The sequence below is a fragment of the Barbatula barbatula genome (assembly GCF_947034865.1).
Source record: "Barbatula barbatula genome assembly, chromosome: 17".
Taxonomy (NCBI): domain Eukaryota; kingdom Metazoa; phylum Chordata; class Actinopteri; order Cypriniformes; family Nemacheilidae; genus Barbatula; species Barbatula barbatula.
The window spans coordinates 1,763,954-1,778,751 of record NC_136780.1 but is presented as its reverse complement, the minus strand read 5'-3'; the positions used below and the strand labels follow the sequence as shown (position 1 = coordinate 1,778,751).

Here is a 14,798-nt window from a genome sequence, read left to right as displayed (position 1 = left end):
AAATCCATCAAATGTTCTTCAGATTTCACACGGCCCTCTCGACCTCAACAAAACCTGATTCATCCTTTCAGATTCTGAGGTCACTGACTCTCTTCCGTTCTTCCAAACACTCCTGTTGAAAGCGCTGATACGCACTTAATTGAGTCGAGTCCATCGCAGACGGCCAGCAGACACAAAGGTGTGCAAAATATCACAGGAGGTAATTGACAAGCGCCGACTGGATGACCTCAACCTCAGAGGAGGGAAGAGGCTCGAGTTGTGCTTGAAGAAGGAATTGAGGGGTCATTGATGGCCAACTGGATTAGGTCGACAGTTAAATTATAAATCACCTCTTTTGTGTAAATGTAAAATTCCCCTTTGGTAATTAACGCTCACCACATTTCTGAATTAGCAAGAACTGCCCACAAGAAAAGCAAAGTTTGCTAAATAATCCGAAAGATTTGTCCAAATTCATATTCATTCGGCCTAATTCAAGGGTCTTCAACAGGGGGTCCATGAACACTAGGAGGCCATTAAGTTATAAATAATGATTGATTTAAACACATTCAAATATATTAAGTAAAATTTAAATGTTATTCAATACGATAACAGTAATTGACTTCATGATTATTTTAATTTCTTAAATGTGAATATGTAAGCGTTGAAAAAAGTATCCGAACTAATTTATTTGCTTGTTGTGCCTCTTGTTAAAAGGATACAGACATAAAAATCTGACCAAAACGTGAAAATTCATGCTGAAGGAAGGATGCGGAAAAGGACAATACAATGTTTTCATTTACACATTATTCACATGATTAATACTCTCTGTTGATTTCTAAAATATTCTTCTCTGTTTCCCTGACAAATTGCGAGTTAGTTTCGTCTTTGTTGAGCAGCTATAGCGATCGTGTGAGGTGATATTTTTGCTTGAAGAAATCACTGGAAAATGAAAAACTTCAATAAAAACATTTCTTGGGAGTTATTTAGAGTGTCATCCCAAATGTGAGGTATTTGAAAGGAAACACTTTAAATCAGCTTGTGCCGTTTGCTGGTCTCAGTTGGTTGATTTAAACTCCCAGCCAGGCCAATGTGGTGTTCGGCTAGTTCAGCTGTCTGGCCAGCTGGTTTCACAACCTGACCAGCTGAGAAGAGGCCAAAACCCTGCTAAAACAGTCAAACTAGGTCATCCAGACCAGCTTTATTGCCATCTGCCAGCAGGGTATAGCTCAAAATATAACAGTAAAATCACTTTTTATTGTTTGATTCTTTCTCTGGCAGTTGTGCAGCATGGCTCCATCTCTCAGTGTCTTATCAACACGGGCTGGCACATATCTTGAGACGTGATGAGAAAAGAAACACGTGACCACTGTGGCACACACTGATGCTTGTAGAGAGAGAGAGAGAGAGAGAGAGAGAGAGAGAGAGAGAGAGAGAGAGAGAGAGAGAGAGAGAGAGAGAGAGAGAGAGAGAGAGAGAAACTGTTCTTTCGTGGTGGTTTTTAAGGTCACAGACCACCCTTATAGATGGTGATCATATTGGGACTAGTTGTCATTGAGAAATGACGACAAGGGCTATATCTCCAAAAATGGAATGATTCGATTACTGCATGCATGCATAGTCTGATTGTATGGCCAATGATTCCTTTCAACGTGCCAGGTGTCCTTCCATCAATGAATGAATAAATGAATGCTTTAGCGTTGCATTCAACTCCAGCTGAACGCAACCTATGAGTCAGCCATGAACTCATTTATCCGCACTACAAATCACGCGCAACTTCACGTCTGAAGAGTTCATATATGAAGAGTTAACACTCGCTCGCTCACCCCGCGTCCTCCATCGGCGCTTGCGCGGCGCGCGGTCCTTCAACTTGGATGTAAAGACCGCAAAAACTGGTTTCGACGACCCTCGTTGGATCGCGAACGTGACTGCGTGCCGGTTGCGGGGACGCGCACGGGTTCGAATCCCCCCCGCGTGCAGAACTGCTTTTGGAGCTCGTGACGCGTTCGTGGCATGCAGACGTTTGACGCGTGGGCTACGACATTGATCTTCTCGCGGATGTTTTAGACTTTCTCTGTTTCTGTGGAAAGACTTCAATGAGTGTGAGTGCGTTTGTATGATTCATAGTGCACGACATTTGATAATCCTGTGAGGGATATTACGCGCTATGTTTTTTCTCCTCGTGACTTTGTGAGGACGCAAATATGTTTACGTGGAAAAGCATTCTTGGAAAACGCCGGTGAATTTGGGTATGTTTGGATACCACGCATTCACTTAAAGCGAGGTATGTCTTATTCTTCATACTTCGCTGATACTTTATATTTTATTTCAACATCTTGCGTTTTTGTTTCGCAACTGAGGCATTGCGTTAATAGCGTTAAGGTCATGGGTTCGAACCCGAGGAATGCATATAAACAGAATACACTGTAAGACACTTTAAAGCATGTGTCAGATGCATACATTTTGAAATACGTGTCAATGTATGTTACTTAACGAGGGCATGAACGTTCACCCCGCAGCGAACTGATGCCCGAGGAAACCGACATTTGGATAAATTGAAGTTTTGCCCACACGCACCCACGGTGATGCCTAAGGTCAATTCCACCAAAAGCGACAGACTGGCGTCCAGAAGCATTATGTTTTTATGCAACACCACAGCCATCAAAGACTGGAGCTTTTTTCTTTCACAAATCTTGCCTCTTGTGAACAAATCCGCGGGTTTGATCCATCAGAGCATGGATCGGGTGGACGCGGTGACGAGCACCATGGTGACCGCGTTGGAGCCCGACCTGAGCGGCATAAGCGCCAGTCACCCGCCGCTCGACCCTAACCACACGTCCGGGATGGAGCACGTTTTCCAGTATTCGTACTCTGAGAGTGACCTGCTGTACACGGATAACAGGACCCCGCCGAGGGGCTCCATCCCGCTGCCCAAAGCGGTGCTCTACCTGGTCATGGCCGCGCTGGTGGTGGTGGCCGTGGCTTACGCGATCGTGGGACACCTGGTGAAGGACATCGTGCATGAGTTTGTAGGTGAGTACATTGTGGAAACGTGGTGTATTTGTGATGTCTACACATTTGCACATATTTTTCTGGCAATAATTGTGAAGTTGTTGTGTGTGTGTTGTTTGATACCTTGATGTACACCAGAAACCCACCTATGAAGACTTATTCGTTCATTACTTGGATACACTTTCCTGTCCTGAATTACACATTTTTTTATGAAAAGTTAATTCTGTCATAATTAATGCAACCTTGTGTTCTTCCAAAGCTGTATTTCTTCAGCACATTTAAAAATATGATTGCACATTATGCACATTATGGCCTTCTTTGTGCGGTTTACACTTCAAACTTTCTTTCAGACTCTAAGATTCATATGCTTCATATCTCCATAGTCCATTTCTTGGGTTTTTCAAAGACCTTGACGTTTACCTGAAGCGATGAAGCACAGGTTAAGTGGCGAGGGAACACGAGCACTCAATAATCCGTGGGGATTTCTCCAAAATCACTAGATACAACACGCAGTCGTGTTTTCTGCATGTGCTCTGTGCATTTGTGCTCGTCCTGGGAGGTGTAAATGTGAAGATTCTTTTTGGTGAGATTCTAGCGGTTGTATTTCTCTCTCCAGGGTCAGGCAAAAAAGCACTCTCTCTCTCTCTCTCTCTCTGTCTCTCTCTCTCTCTCTGTCTCTCTCTCTCTCTCTCCCTCTCTCTTGCTATATTCTATGGCAAGCATACTGTTACACATTCCTACCATTATGGTTTTAGTCATAGACTGATATCGCTTGTTGATGAGAAGGATGTGTGTGTTACACGCTGCAGGCCATAAACATGCAAAAAGAAATGGTTAAATTAGAGGAAAGCCTAATAGTTTCTCTCTTTCTCTGATTCTCTAAATCAGATTGGCCTAAGCTCATGTGTCTTTTAATGACATCACACTTCTCTGGTTATCGTTCACTTTGTTTTGCACATGCCCTTCAGTCTTAGTCGGAGGGGCCGAATGCTGCTCTCATATCTGCTCATCTTAATTCCAGGATGCTGGAGCTTTCTGAGTCAAAGGCGAATGCGCTTACCGCAGCCTTTGGCACAATGCAGCTGAGGGTGCCGGTGTCTGTCACGGCTCTAAACAAATGAAGTGTTCAGTCTGATGTCAAACTGGATGATAGGGATTAGACTACTCTGATAATAGTCGCTTAAAGGAATAGTTCAGCCAAAAATTTACATTTTCATAATTTGCTCACACTTATAGTATGTCATGTCATACTGTATGTATATAATGTCCTTTAGCAGAACGCAAACAAATAATTTTATATTAAAATGCCATCATGTTACCTTTCTCACGTAAATCTAAATGGCAAAGCTCCAAAAAGCACAAGCATCCATCATTGAGGTAAACTTATTAAATGTCTTCTAAATCAAGACGAAATGGTTTTGGAAGAAAACGATACATATTTTAAGCTTATTTAGTGGTTGAAACGTCAATATACAGCAAACTCAATATACAAAGTACAGATGAGAAAGGTAAATTGTAATATGGTGCAACATTGATAACTTTTAATCTCATTGGTTCTAGCATGTTCGTCACTAGTTGTAATATAACTGCTGTCTTTCTCAAACCAGGTATCTCCATATTTTGTATTTTTATATTTTTCCATAAATTATTATTATCAGTCAATATTTATGTTTGAAAGAGCACACGCAAGTGTGAGAGAAAGAGCACGCTAGGCTCGTGCAGGTAGTATATTTTTATGTGGAGTAATTGATGAAGCTTTTATTACGGTAGAAAAACAGGTAAAAAACATCAGTGTTATAGTCTCAAAGACAAGTTTAATATCTTTTTCAAATATCAACCAATAATAAGAAATACATAGAAGGTGCAGCTTATTGATAATTTGTCAGGAGTTTAATTAAATATGATAAAACATATTTTACTCCATACTAGATTTGAGTAAGTGAACACATGTAATGGGGATGATTAAGCTAAAGATGCCCACTTTACTTGCAGTACAAAAGTGTATTTAACATAGCCTGCATAGTCAAATACATATGTTACATAATATTCATGGCTTAATGTTTAAATGGTCATTTTTACAGACACATCAGTTCATCATAAATAATTACCTGTCAGTGTCAGTAACACTAATTCGATAGCTTGTATCGCTTAATAGACATTTAAAAGCAGCACTCTGTTGCAATATACGATTGTGTTTCATCTTTAGCTTCAAATCAAAATAGTTGTTCTGCCACACTGCCATTATTAACTACATAACAACGATTAGCGGATTTCTGTATTTTATTTTTTACATGACGAGATGCAAACGTAAGCGTAGCTAGCGGACCAAGCTAACTCTTCAACCGCCATGACTGCAAATGGCAATATAATCCATGCAATTTTGGTGCTTTCGGCTATTTGTTTCTATGTATGGTGCTTACGCAGCATAACGTGGATGAGTGTTATATTATCCAGTCAAAGGAAAAGATAAGGCACATTTTTCTTGACGTGCACTACCGTGCATTTTCACTACCGTGGTGTGCCGTATTATGCATGCCCACGTGTCAACCAGCCAGCGTGAGAAAGATTTTTTGAGAAAGATAAGTTCATTATTGGAATATTTATATTTAATTGTCTCCAGAAAGCTTCATATAACTTTTTTTCATATACATTTTTAACTTTTTATTTTTAAATGGTCACATTGTTTGAGCCACTGTCATTCTTTTCATTAAAACATGCTCTATCTTTTAAAATACGACTAACTTACCTTTTTCCTTGAATAATAATGTATGAATTATTCTAGAATAATTAAATTAGAGTGAAAATGTCTTGAATGTAATTTTGTGGTTATCAGTTAAGTGTATGTCTTGGTGCATTACATATGCATTCATGGGGACATTTCTCTATACTGGCGGTCCAGAGCTGATGGCACTTACATCAACAGATGAAGTGTTGTATATTGATTTAGTGAAACATAAAGCTTTTGAGTGCCTTTAAGTTTATATTAACCTAAACGTTTCTTCTTTATTGTTCACAGCAGCTAAATTATAATCTGTGTCCACAATGACAGAATAAAGACACTTCAGACCGAATCTAGAATTCACCAATTTATCCTTTTTCCTACCATATGAACCATAATATTCTTGTTTGTCTCTCACCAGAGTGGGTGTTCGGGCCACGTTCTAACAACAGACAGAGCAAGAGTGAAGTAAACTGCATTAGTATGAATGAAATGAGTGACCTGTCTCATCCGGTGGACACACACTGCACTACTTACAATCACTCAGAAACCCAGAGAACCCTGAAGCCAGAAGAAATGGTGGTCACCATTGATGAAACCGCACAACTACCTTGCGAAGGTTACTGCGGAACTTAATAAAGGAAAATGATCTGTTTGGAGTCAGTCTTTATAATGAGGAGAAAAGCAAATTTGCTTCAGGTTGATCAGCATCTGTGATGTTGAGAGCCGTCAGTGATCAGTCATGTGATCTTTGGAGGAAGGTTCTTCCTGGGATAAAGAAACGTGAGGAACGCGACTTTAAAGGAAATTAAACCATTCACAAATAACGTATATCACATCCTCTATCAACTTCTGGCAACCCTTTATTGGAGTGCTGCCGAGAGAGACCTTACATTTTCAAAAGGAAATGGACGTGGAAAAAAGAGACAATCTTCAGTCTTGTCACATAATATTTTATGTTTTTTTCTTGTTTTGTGGAGACACGCACTGTGAATCTGAAATAGTGTTCCTCTGTTATCCATTTCATACTACTAACTGATTCCTTCCACTTTGCAGATATTCCATTTTCTGGACCACTTTGCAGTTACTCACAAATCACTTTCAAGTGTTCTCGAAAAAGAAAAAAAAACACACACTAACAAATGACTACTGAACTGCTGGCAAAGGGTTCTTTGAAATGTCAGATCTAAGGATCCCTCAGACAAATGAAGAATAAAAAGTATGTGTTCTTTAATTAAAGTAAACACTACACACTGTTCACTCAATATATATATATTTTAATTAGACAGTTAATACACGTATAAATGATATTTATGTGTTATGTGTCGTCATATTTTTAAAAGATCCACAAATAAGGGCTATAAGTTCAGGTTTCATTGTAAATAGGTTCTTCTCTGCGGTTGTCAACAGTTTTGAATTGTAAATCCTTACAATATTTTGTAAATCAGTGGAAAAAATGTGACTGTAAACATTGTTTTCAGCTGGCAAAAGAAAAGGTATACAAAATGATATCACTGTTAACTCGGACTAACTGAAACTATAGATGTAGTTTTTCTTCTTTCCATTTACTTGTGTCTTTTTCATGTATTTTGAATGTGTATTGTTTTGATTTATGTTCCCAAACTGTAATGATATGTCACATACAAAACACAATCGAAAAATTGTTACGTTGTTATACATGTGTCTGGTTAAGTCGCAAACGTCATTTAAAAATAATGTAAAAATAAGTTTTTTTCCTGTTATGTCACGTTCTAAACATTACACAAAAGGTCATTTAATAAATGTGTGACGTAGTGTTTCTATAAATGAACTCATGTTAAAAAATGTTTCTATTTAAGTATTTCTGTTATTATTTAATCCCAAATTGAATCTTAAAAAAAAGAATGCAATTGGAAAAAATGCTTTTTATAGTCTTATGCATATGAACTAATATTTAAGTACGTTTAAGATGTAAAGAGAGACACACCTATATTTGCAGTTATCCTTCGGGCGTGTAATAAAGAGCAAAGGTCGCGTGACTCTCTTTTAACCAATCAAAACGCTGCATTAGCGCACTCCAAACCAAGTACATTTTATTTTAGATTATTCTACATTAGTTAAAATATACTTGATTCCCCGATAAAAACCCTCTTACACCAGTATTATCAAAATCAAATGTATTAACTGGCGACATATCCTGGTTGTACTGAATGGGCGGAGTCGAAGGCGGGGTCCGGGGTGCTGTTACGACATCAACGACGTTCAGCAACTCTTGTGGTTTTTAATCTGGCACGCTTTACATTATTGAATCGACGTAATAGAATTATAAGAGCAGTAAGTACAAATCTGGATTTACATTTGTGAAATATTTGGATCATTTGATGGTTTTGCTTTTTTTATTGTTGACTGTTAAAGTAGCTCTCTGCATTGCATTGCATTGATAGCTAACGTTAGATCAATGACACTAAACTTTACTGCTGGTGAGCTGATATATTACGTTGTATGTAGGGTAGATGCTTATCAATGTATGCAAGCAAATGAGAGCAGATTACATTACTTATAATATACGTTTTTATGTAATTTAGTGGACGTGTGCGTTTGTGTACAGGTTTAGCTGTATGGGTATGAGGTCTACGGAAGGCCATTTAGGAAAAAATGTCTTTAGACGTAACGTGTACGCGTTATTGCGCCTACCCAGCAAACAATTTTTGGTTCCCAGAACGTTCTGGGACGTACGAGGATGTTAACCATGTTATGATGAATGGAATGAGTCTAAAATCACGTGTTATACATTGTTTGTTGCTCAGATAACAAAAACTGGCGTTAAATAAATCAAAATGTATTAAATTAAACTGCATAAAAAACATACAAATAGAAAGAAAATAAACCTTTAACACGTAAAACTAATTAGTAAAATTTAATTTTCAAATCATAATATAATTACTATATATTAAATGTAGAATGAGCTATATATATATATATATATATATAAAACTACATAAAAACCTTAAACAACATATAAATAAAACAAATATAACATATAACATGTAAAACTAATTGGTAATATTTAATTGTATACATATATCATAATTACTATTTATTAAATGTAGAATGAGGCTACAAATATAAAGGCTACAATTAATTAAAATACAGAAGCACTATCTTCACTTTCTTTTAGATTAGATTAGATTCAACTTTATTGTCATTACACATATACAAGTACAGTGTAACGAAATGTAGTTTAGGTCTAACAAGAAGTGCAGTTAGCAAGTGCAGGATATACAGTTAGAATAAATACAGAATACAATATGAGAGAATATTATACAGTGGGCATGGACTATAAAAATATTTTGCATTAGGTATGTTCTATGAAAATATGACAGACACACTTCAGCATCATCTGAAAACAAAAGAAAGAGGAAATGAGTGAGACGGATCTTAAACACTGTAGTTGAAATGAATCATTATTATGTGAAATAGTTATTAATTGCAGTGTCTCCAGTGACTGATGTTGATAGTTAATATGTCTGCAATTCATTTACAGTCCAGGCATTTAGCAGAGGCTTTTCCTACTCAAAGCGACAGTACAACATGGAAAACAATACAATTATTTGGCAATAATATGAAAAGTTCTATACAAAGGAAAGTACATGCAGTACAATGTGTTTTACTAAAAATATTTACTAATCTTTTCTAAACCCATTGATCCATCTTATAAAAAGTATTTAAAAACATATAGTTACAATATGCCAAAGACCCTCTGTGAAAGTGCTCTTAAAAGAGCCTTTGGGGTAGAGGTAGCTGCTGTTGACACAAAAAAAGAGCAAACATGACTATTGGATTACTTATCCCTGTTGCAAGTCTTGTCTATGGTGTATTGTGTACATGTTTTTCTCCTCACCTTCCCCATGTTAGGCTTTATTTTCTTCTGAAAATACATTTCATAACACTGTACTTGTATGTGTGTAATGACAATAAATTGAATCCAATCCAAATTGCATGACATAAAATATGAGGAACATGGCAAACCAGATATGCAGAGTAACTGCTATGTTTTTTACTTACTTTACAATCAGATGCAATTGACTCTGGAAAACACTTAATTATTTATATAATAATATTAAACTGTATTTTCGCCATGCTTTTAAGCAAAATAAAAAGAGTCAAAAGGAAAGTGTAGCTAAAATGAAATATGGTAAGGGATACATTTCTTGATGTGACTTTTAGTTTGACAGCGGATTTTGGGTTAACGTGTCTACACGCAATTACACGTCCACGCGTCGAACGTCTGTACACGAAATTACGTATTTTGGCGCAATAACACGTACACGCGTTATAGCGTCTGTACACGTTACGTCTAAAGACATTGTTGCCTAAAAGGCCTTCCATAGAGGTCCAATGTCCTTACTAACAATGCATTGTATTGACAATGAAGAAAATAATCATTTGCCATATATAATTACAATGGAAGTCAATGAAATGACCTGTTTTAATGTTCAAATGTTTAACACACACTTGTTAATTTGAGTCCTGTACAGTGTGCTCCACTGCGGTCTGATGTCAAAATGAAGAACACCTGGAACTACTAGAACAAATGAAGTGGAGATTTTGGGAGATTCATATTAACATTTTGACCCAACAGCTTGTACTTGATAATACTGTACAGTTTATCTATAAAACAATTCAGGATATATAGAGCTGAAGCGTAGGTTCCTTTAAAGGGGCAATCCGTAAAAAAAAAAAAACAATTACTGAGCAAGAACAAGAAAGAACGTTGTTTTAAACTGTGTCATTACTCTTGCTGGATTCACCACGGAAAGCTTGTAATAATGGTTTGTAATTTGCCTTGTCGGGTCGCGTTTCTCTGTGTCTTTCGTCTATGCGTCATTTCGTCACATTCGTGAACGAAACGTAGAGGGTCCAGCTGCTAGCCTTCATGTGGATGCTGCGAAACGCATGTGGTTTGTAGCGTGTCCTCACAACTGCTGGGTAGGATTGTATGCCAAGCAGCGCTGACATCTGGGGATTCATCAGTTGTGAAAACCAAGAAGTACGTACTGATGAGAGTTTACAAAGAAAAAGGGAACGTGATAGGACTCATGCTAATACAATAATTGAAATTGGCAAGGCATTTCAGAGGTGGCGTGAACTCTGTGATCTGGAAGGATTTAAATGTTCATTATGATAAATGTAATTTAAGCCCTATTTGCACGGCATTTACTATTCGGGGACCTTGTGTGATTTAGAAATTACCTACCCACATCTGTATATTATGTAGCGCATTGGCACGGATAAGTGAAGTCTGTGATTTTACTCAAATTTACGGACTTATTTTACGGATTTGATTTTATATGGATACGGATTTTACGCACATCACCTGCAGTAAGAATTAAAAACTGAGATGGCGACTAAGGGCCATTCTTACGGATTGCCACTTTAAATATTTATCTAAACATTGATTGTAGGATTCTAGGCCATTGCCATACATACATATCACGTACGATAGATGTAGCCATAATTCATAACAGACAGCATTTTCAAGCTCAAGGACATATAATTTCTTGCAATTTATTAAGTATGAGTTTCTCATTGAGACCAGCATGATTAAAAGTATTTCACTCAATGTCCTGGTTTTGCATGAATGGATGGACTATTATTCTTAAACGTTATACACTAAGAGAAGGGAAAAATCGATTTACCAGGCATTAGTATAGAATATAGCCAGATTTCATTAAATCAATTCAGAGATACACCAGATATACAAAAATAGCCTTCTGAATGTAATTTGTGCAAATGTTATCAATGATATAGACATTCTCAAGATGGACATGTGAAGTTCTTCATGTGTGTAATATTTCTGACATCTGCATTAGCCGAGATGACATCAGTGTTGCAGACGTTATCGCAGCTGATGGGTGAGTGGATGGACGTACGAGGAATCCTGATATTTCTGTGTGTTCTGATGTTTGTTAAACATCTGCGTGATGTTTACTTGAAGAGCTTGCCGCCCGGTCCCTTTCCTCTGCCTTTTATTGGAAACCTGCTGAATGTAGGCTTTAAAGATCCACTGGGCTCCTTTCAGAGGGTTTGTACCTGCGCTTCCTGTATATAATCCGGTTTTATTTTCAAGCCAGCTGAATATGAAATTGTGAATTTATAGCAATGTGTTTGGTCAGATTTCAGAGCAGTATGGAGACGTATGCACGGTTTTCTTCGGAAGCGAACCTTTCATTGTGCTTACCGGATACAAGAACTTCAAAGAGGCATTTGTGGAACAGGCGGACATCTTCGCGGACCGACCCAAATTCCCTGTAAGCGAAAGGCTCACTGAGGGAAAAGGTACAGAATGGGTTAAAACTGAAACCTTCACATCACCACACTTGTTCACAATATTCACACAATCTCAGCTACTGACGGAATCATTTGATTTTCATCTCCTGCGTCGCTATAGGTCTGTTCATGACTAGCGGGCACATCTGGCGGCAGCAGAGGCGGTTTGCTCTGTCCACATTGAAGTACTTTGGCGTGGGGAAGAAAACTCTGGAAAACACCATCATGCAAGAGTGTCGCTTTGTCTGTGATACCATACGGTCTGAAGGAGGTCAGTGAGCAGCATTTCACTTCCAGACATCAGATTTCTTTTAACTAGCAGTCTCAATGTTTTACCAAAAAAGACTAAAAAGTAATTATGAATTTGATAAATATAAACAGTCTCTGGATCTCAGGTACACACTGCCCTCTACAGTCCAACATGCGCATGTGTCTTTTAAAGGTCAAATATGTTCGTGGTCCATGTAGGTTAAATTTAAGCTTCACTTGTATATCTTCTATAGTGTTTGCGTATAACATTTTAACAAACATTGGTAAAACAGACTTAGATACGAATGACTCATCTTGCAGGACACAGATTTTCATTCTGCGATGAGAATGTCATTTCTAATACCACCTGATCTTTTTTCACTTTTTATAAATAAATATATTCCTGTAAGCTTAACGGCTGTCAGTTTTTCATATTTCTCATAGCAAACCCTTGATGTTCTAGGTTTGCCCTTCAACCCTCGCCGTGTTTTGGTCAGTGCAGTGTCCAACATCATCTGTGGCTTAGTGTTCGGTCACAGGTTTGAGTACGATGACCATAACTTCCATTTGATGCAGAAGTATATAGACGACATCCTGCAGCTTCCAATCTCTACCTGGGGTCGGGTATGAATACATTTGTATTTACCTAAACCAACAGACCTGCGAAACACTGTTTTGGGTCGAGATCTGACAATCCAGTGACCTAAACTTTTTCTAATACTGATTTGCTAATTTTAGTTTAATATGTTGTTGCGGATTGCATTCACATTTTGGTCTGTGCTTGTTTTACAGTTATACGATCAGTTTCCCGCCCTGATGTCTTTGCTGCCCGGAAAGCATCAGATTGCATTTGCCAGCATGTCCAAACTTCAGCCCTTTATTCAGGAGGAAATCCGGAAACATAAAGAGGACACCGATCCATTCAACCCCAGAGATTACATTGACTGTTACCTGGATGAAATTGAAAAGGTGGGTTTGTCCTCCAGCAGGATATCATCACGGATTTGAATTACTTAAGGAGGATTTCGAGAGCTTTATCAGCAGCAAGGACACATGCTTCTTTGTGCATATCTATGACCTCTTTTATAAATAATTGTGTTGCACGTTATCAGCCGTTCTACATTATACACCAGATTTGAATTATACATTTACATATAGAAGTGAATACCAATAAAAAGTCTAGAAGCATCTTTAATCCTAATGCCCTTCATGTTGGATGAAAAATTAAAGCATCTGTCAAATACACAACTGATACCATTTAGGTCATTTAAAGTTGTTGCTTTTACTATTGTTGTTTGCTCATGGTATGAATAAGCCGTTAAACATTGTGCTGTGAAATGTCAGTCCCCGTCTAAATGTGAAATATTTCCTGTTTTCTTTTCTGCAGTGTAATGACAGCGAGGCCGAATTCACGGAGGAGAACCTGATCTACTGTGCCTTGGATTTATTCGCAGCGGGGACAGAAACAACCTCAAACACTCTCGACTGGGGTTTACTCTTCATGGTTAAATATCCAGAAGTGCAAGGTGGGATGTGATTTTGATCATTTATTTTCGGAAGAAAGTATGAAATGTTATGGATTCAAATAAAATAGAAGCATCATTATTTTAGTTGTACACAGAGTTCGGTAGGTCTATTAAAGTTCCAGTCTGTAGATTTAAACACTAGACCATCTACTGGTGAGGTTGTGAATTGCAACTAACAACTCAGTCCACCACTCACCCCTCCCATTCAAAGCTCTACGAAACCCGCGGTATATGTAGAAATAGCTCATTCGAAGGTAATAAAAACATAATACTTCATTATGTAAGGTTTTCATACACCTCTGAAGAAATAGTGACGGATATTATATTGCATTTCTGTCAATTGATCCTCCTTAGTATTCCACACTTCCCCTTTAATAGAATCTGTTAAAAGTAGCCATCCTGGTTGCATTACCTGCCAATGATGACAGTTGAAAAATGAAGTATTATATATTTCCCAATGTCCTTTAAGATTCTGAGTCTTAATAAATTAGTATGTTGCAATCTAAATTTTTACATCTTTATATTCTTCTAGAGAAAGTCAAGTCTGAGATCGATCAAGTGATCGGACCGACACGGCAGCCATTGATGGAGGACAGGATACACCTGCCATACACGTACGCCGTTATCCATGAAATCCAGAGGTTTGCAAACATCGTTACCTTCACTCCTCCAAGAATTGCCAACAAGGACATTACAGTGGCAGGACATCTCATTCCTAAGGTCTTTACATCGTCACATACATGTATTTTATAGCATTCATGCGACTGAAGGTCATTAATGTCAATATTTTCTCTGACAGGGTGTGCTAGTGTTTCCCTTGCTAAAGCCAATCCTAGAGGACAAGAATGAGTACAGCACGCCACACGAGTTCAACCCCCGCACACTTCCTGGATGAAAATGGCAAATTTATGAAAAAAGAAAACTTCATACCATTTTCAATAGGTAAAGATGAAGAATGTACTGTACACATACTGAAGTATGTAGTATAATTTATTATTCTACTGAAG

At 37.8% G+C, this 14,798-nt stretch overlaps 2 protein-coding genes across 2 annotated transcripts in view; both read left to right on the top strand.

Annotated features, from left to right (window-relative positions):
• The first annotated feature begins 1,966 nt into the window (after nt 1-1,966).
• LOC306906306 (uncharacterized protein) lies at nt 1,967-7,525 on the top strand. Its single transcript, XM_079477591.1, has 3 exons — nt 1,967-2,260; nt 2,496-3,009; nt 6,129-7,525. The coding sequence occupies exons 2-3, from the start codon at nt 2,562-2,564 to the stop codon at nt 6,341-6,343; spliced, it is 663 nt and encodes a 220-aa protein (XP_079333717.1). The 5' UTR covers nt 1,967-2,260; nt 2,496-2,561; the 3' UTR covers nt 6,344-7,525.
• A 402-nt stretch (nt 7,526-7,927) lies between these two features.
• Nucleotides 7,928-14,798, top strand: part of LOC306906650 (uncharacterized protein) — a 22,652-nt gene continuing 15,781 nt past the window's right edge. The window contains 9 exon segments of the mRNA XM_079478249.1: nt 7,928-11,771; nt 11,863-12,025; nt 12,138-12,287; nt 12,729-12,889; nt 13,058-13,234; nt 13,653-13,791; nt 14,324-14,511; nt 14,591-14,665; nt 14,667-14,733. Coding sequence (XP_079334375.1) covers nt 11,529-11,771; nt 11,863-12,025; nt 12,138-12,287; nt 12,729-12,889; nt 13,058-13,234; nt 13,653-13,791; nt 14,324-14,511; nt 14,591-14,665; nt 14,667-14,733 — 1,363 coding nt within the window. The 5' untranslated portion in view covers nt 7,928-11,528.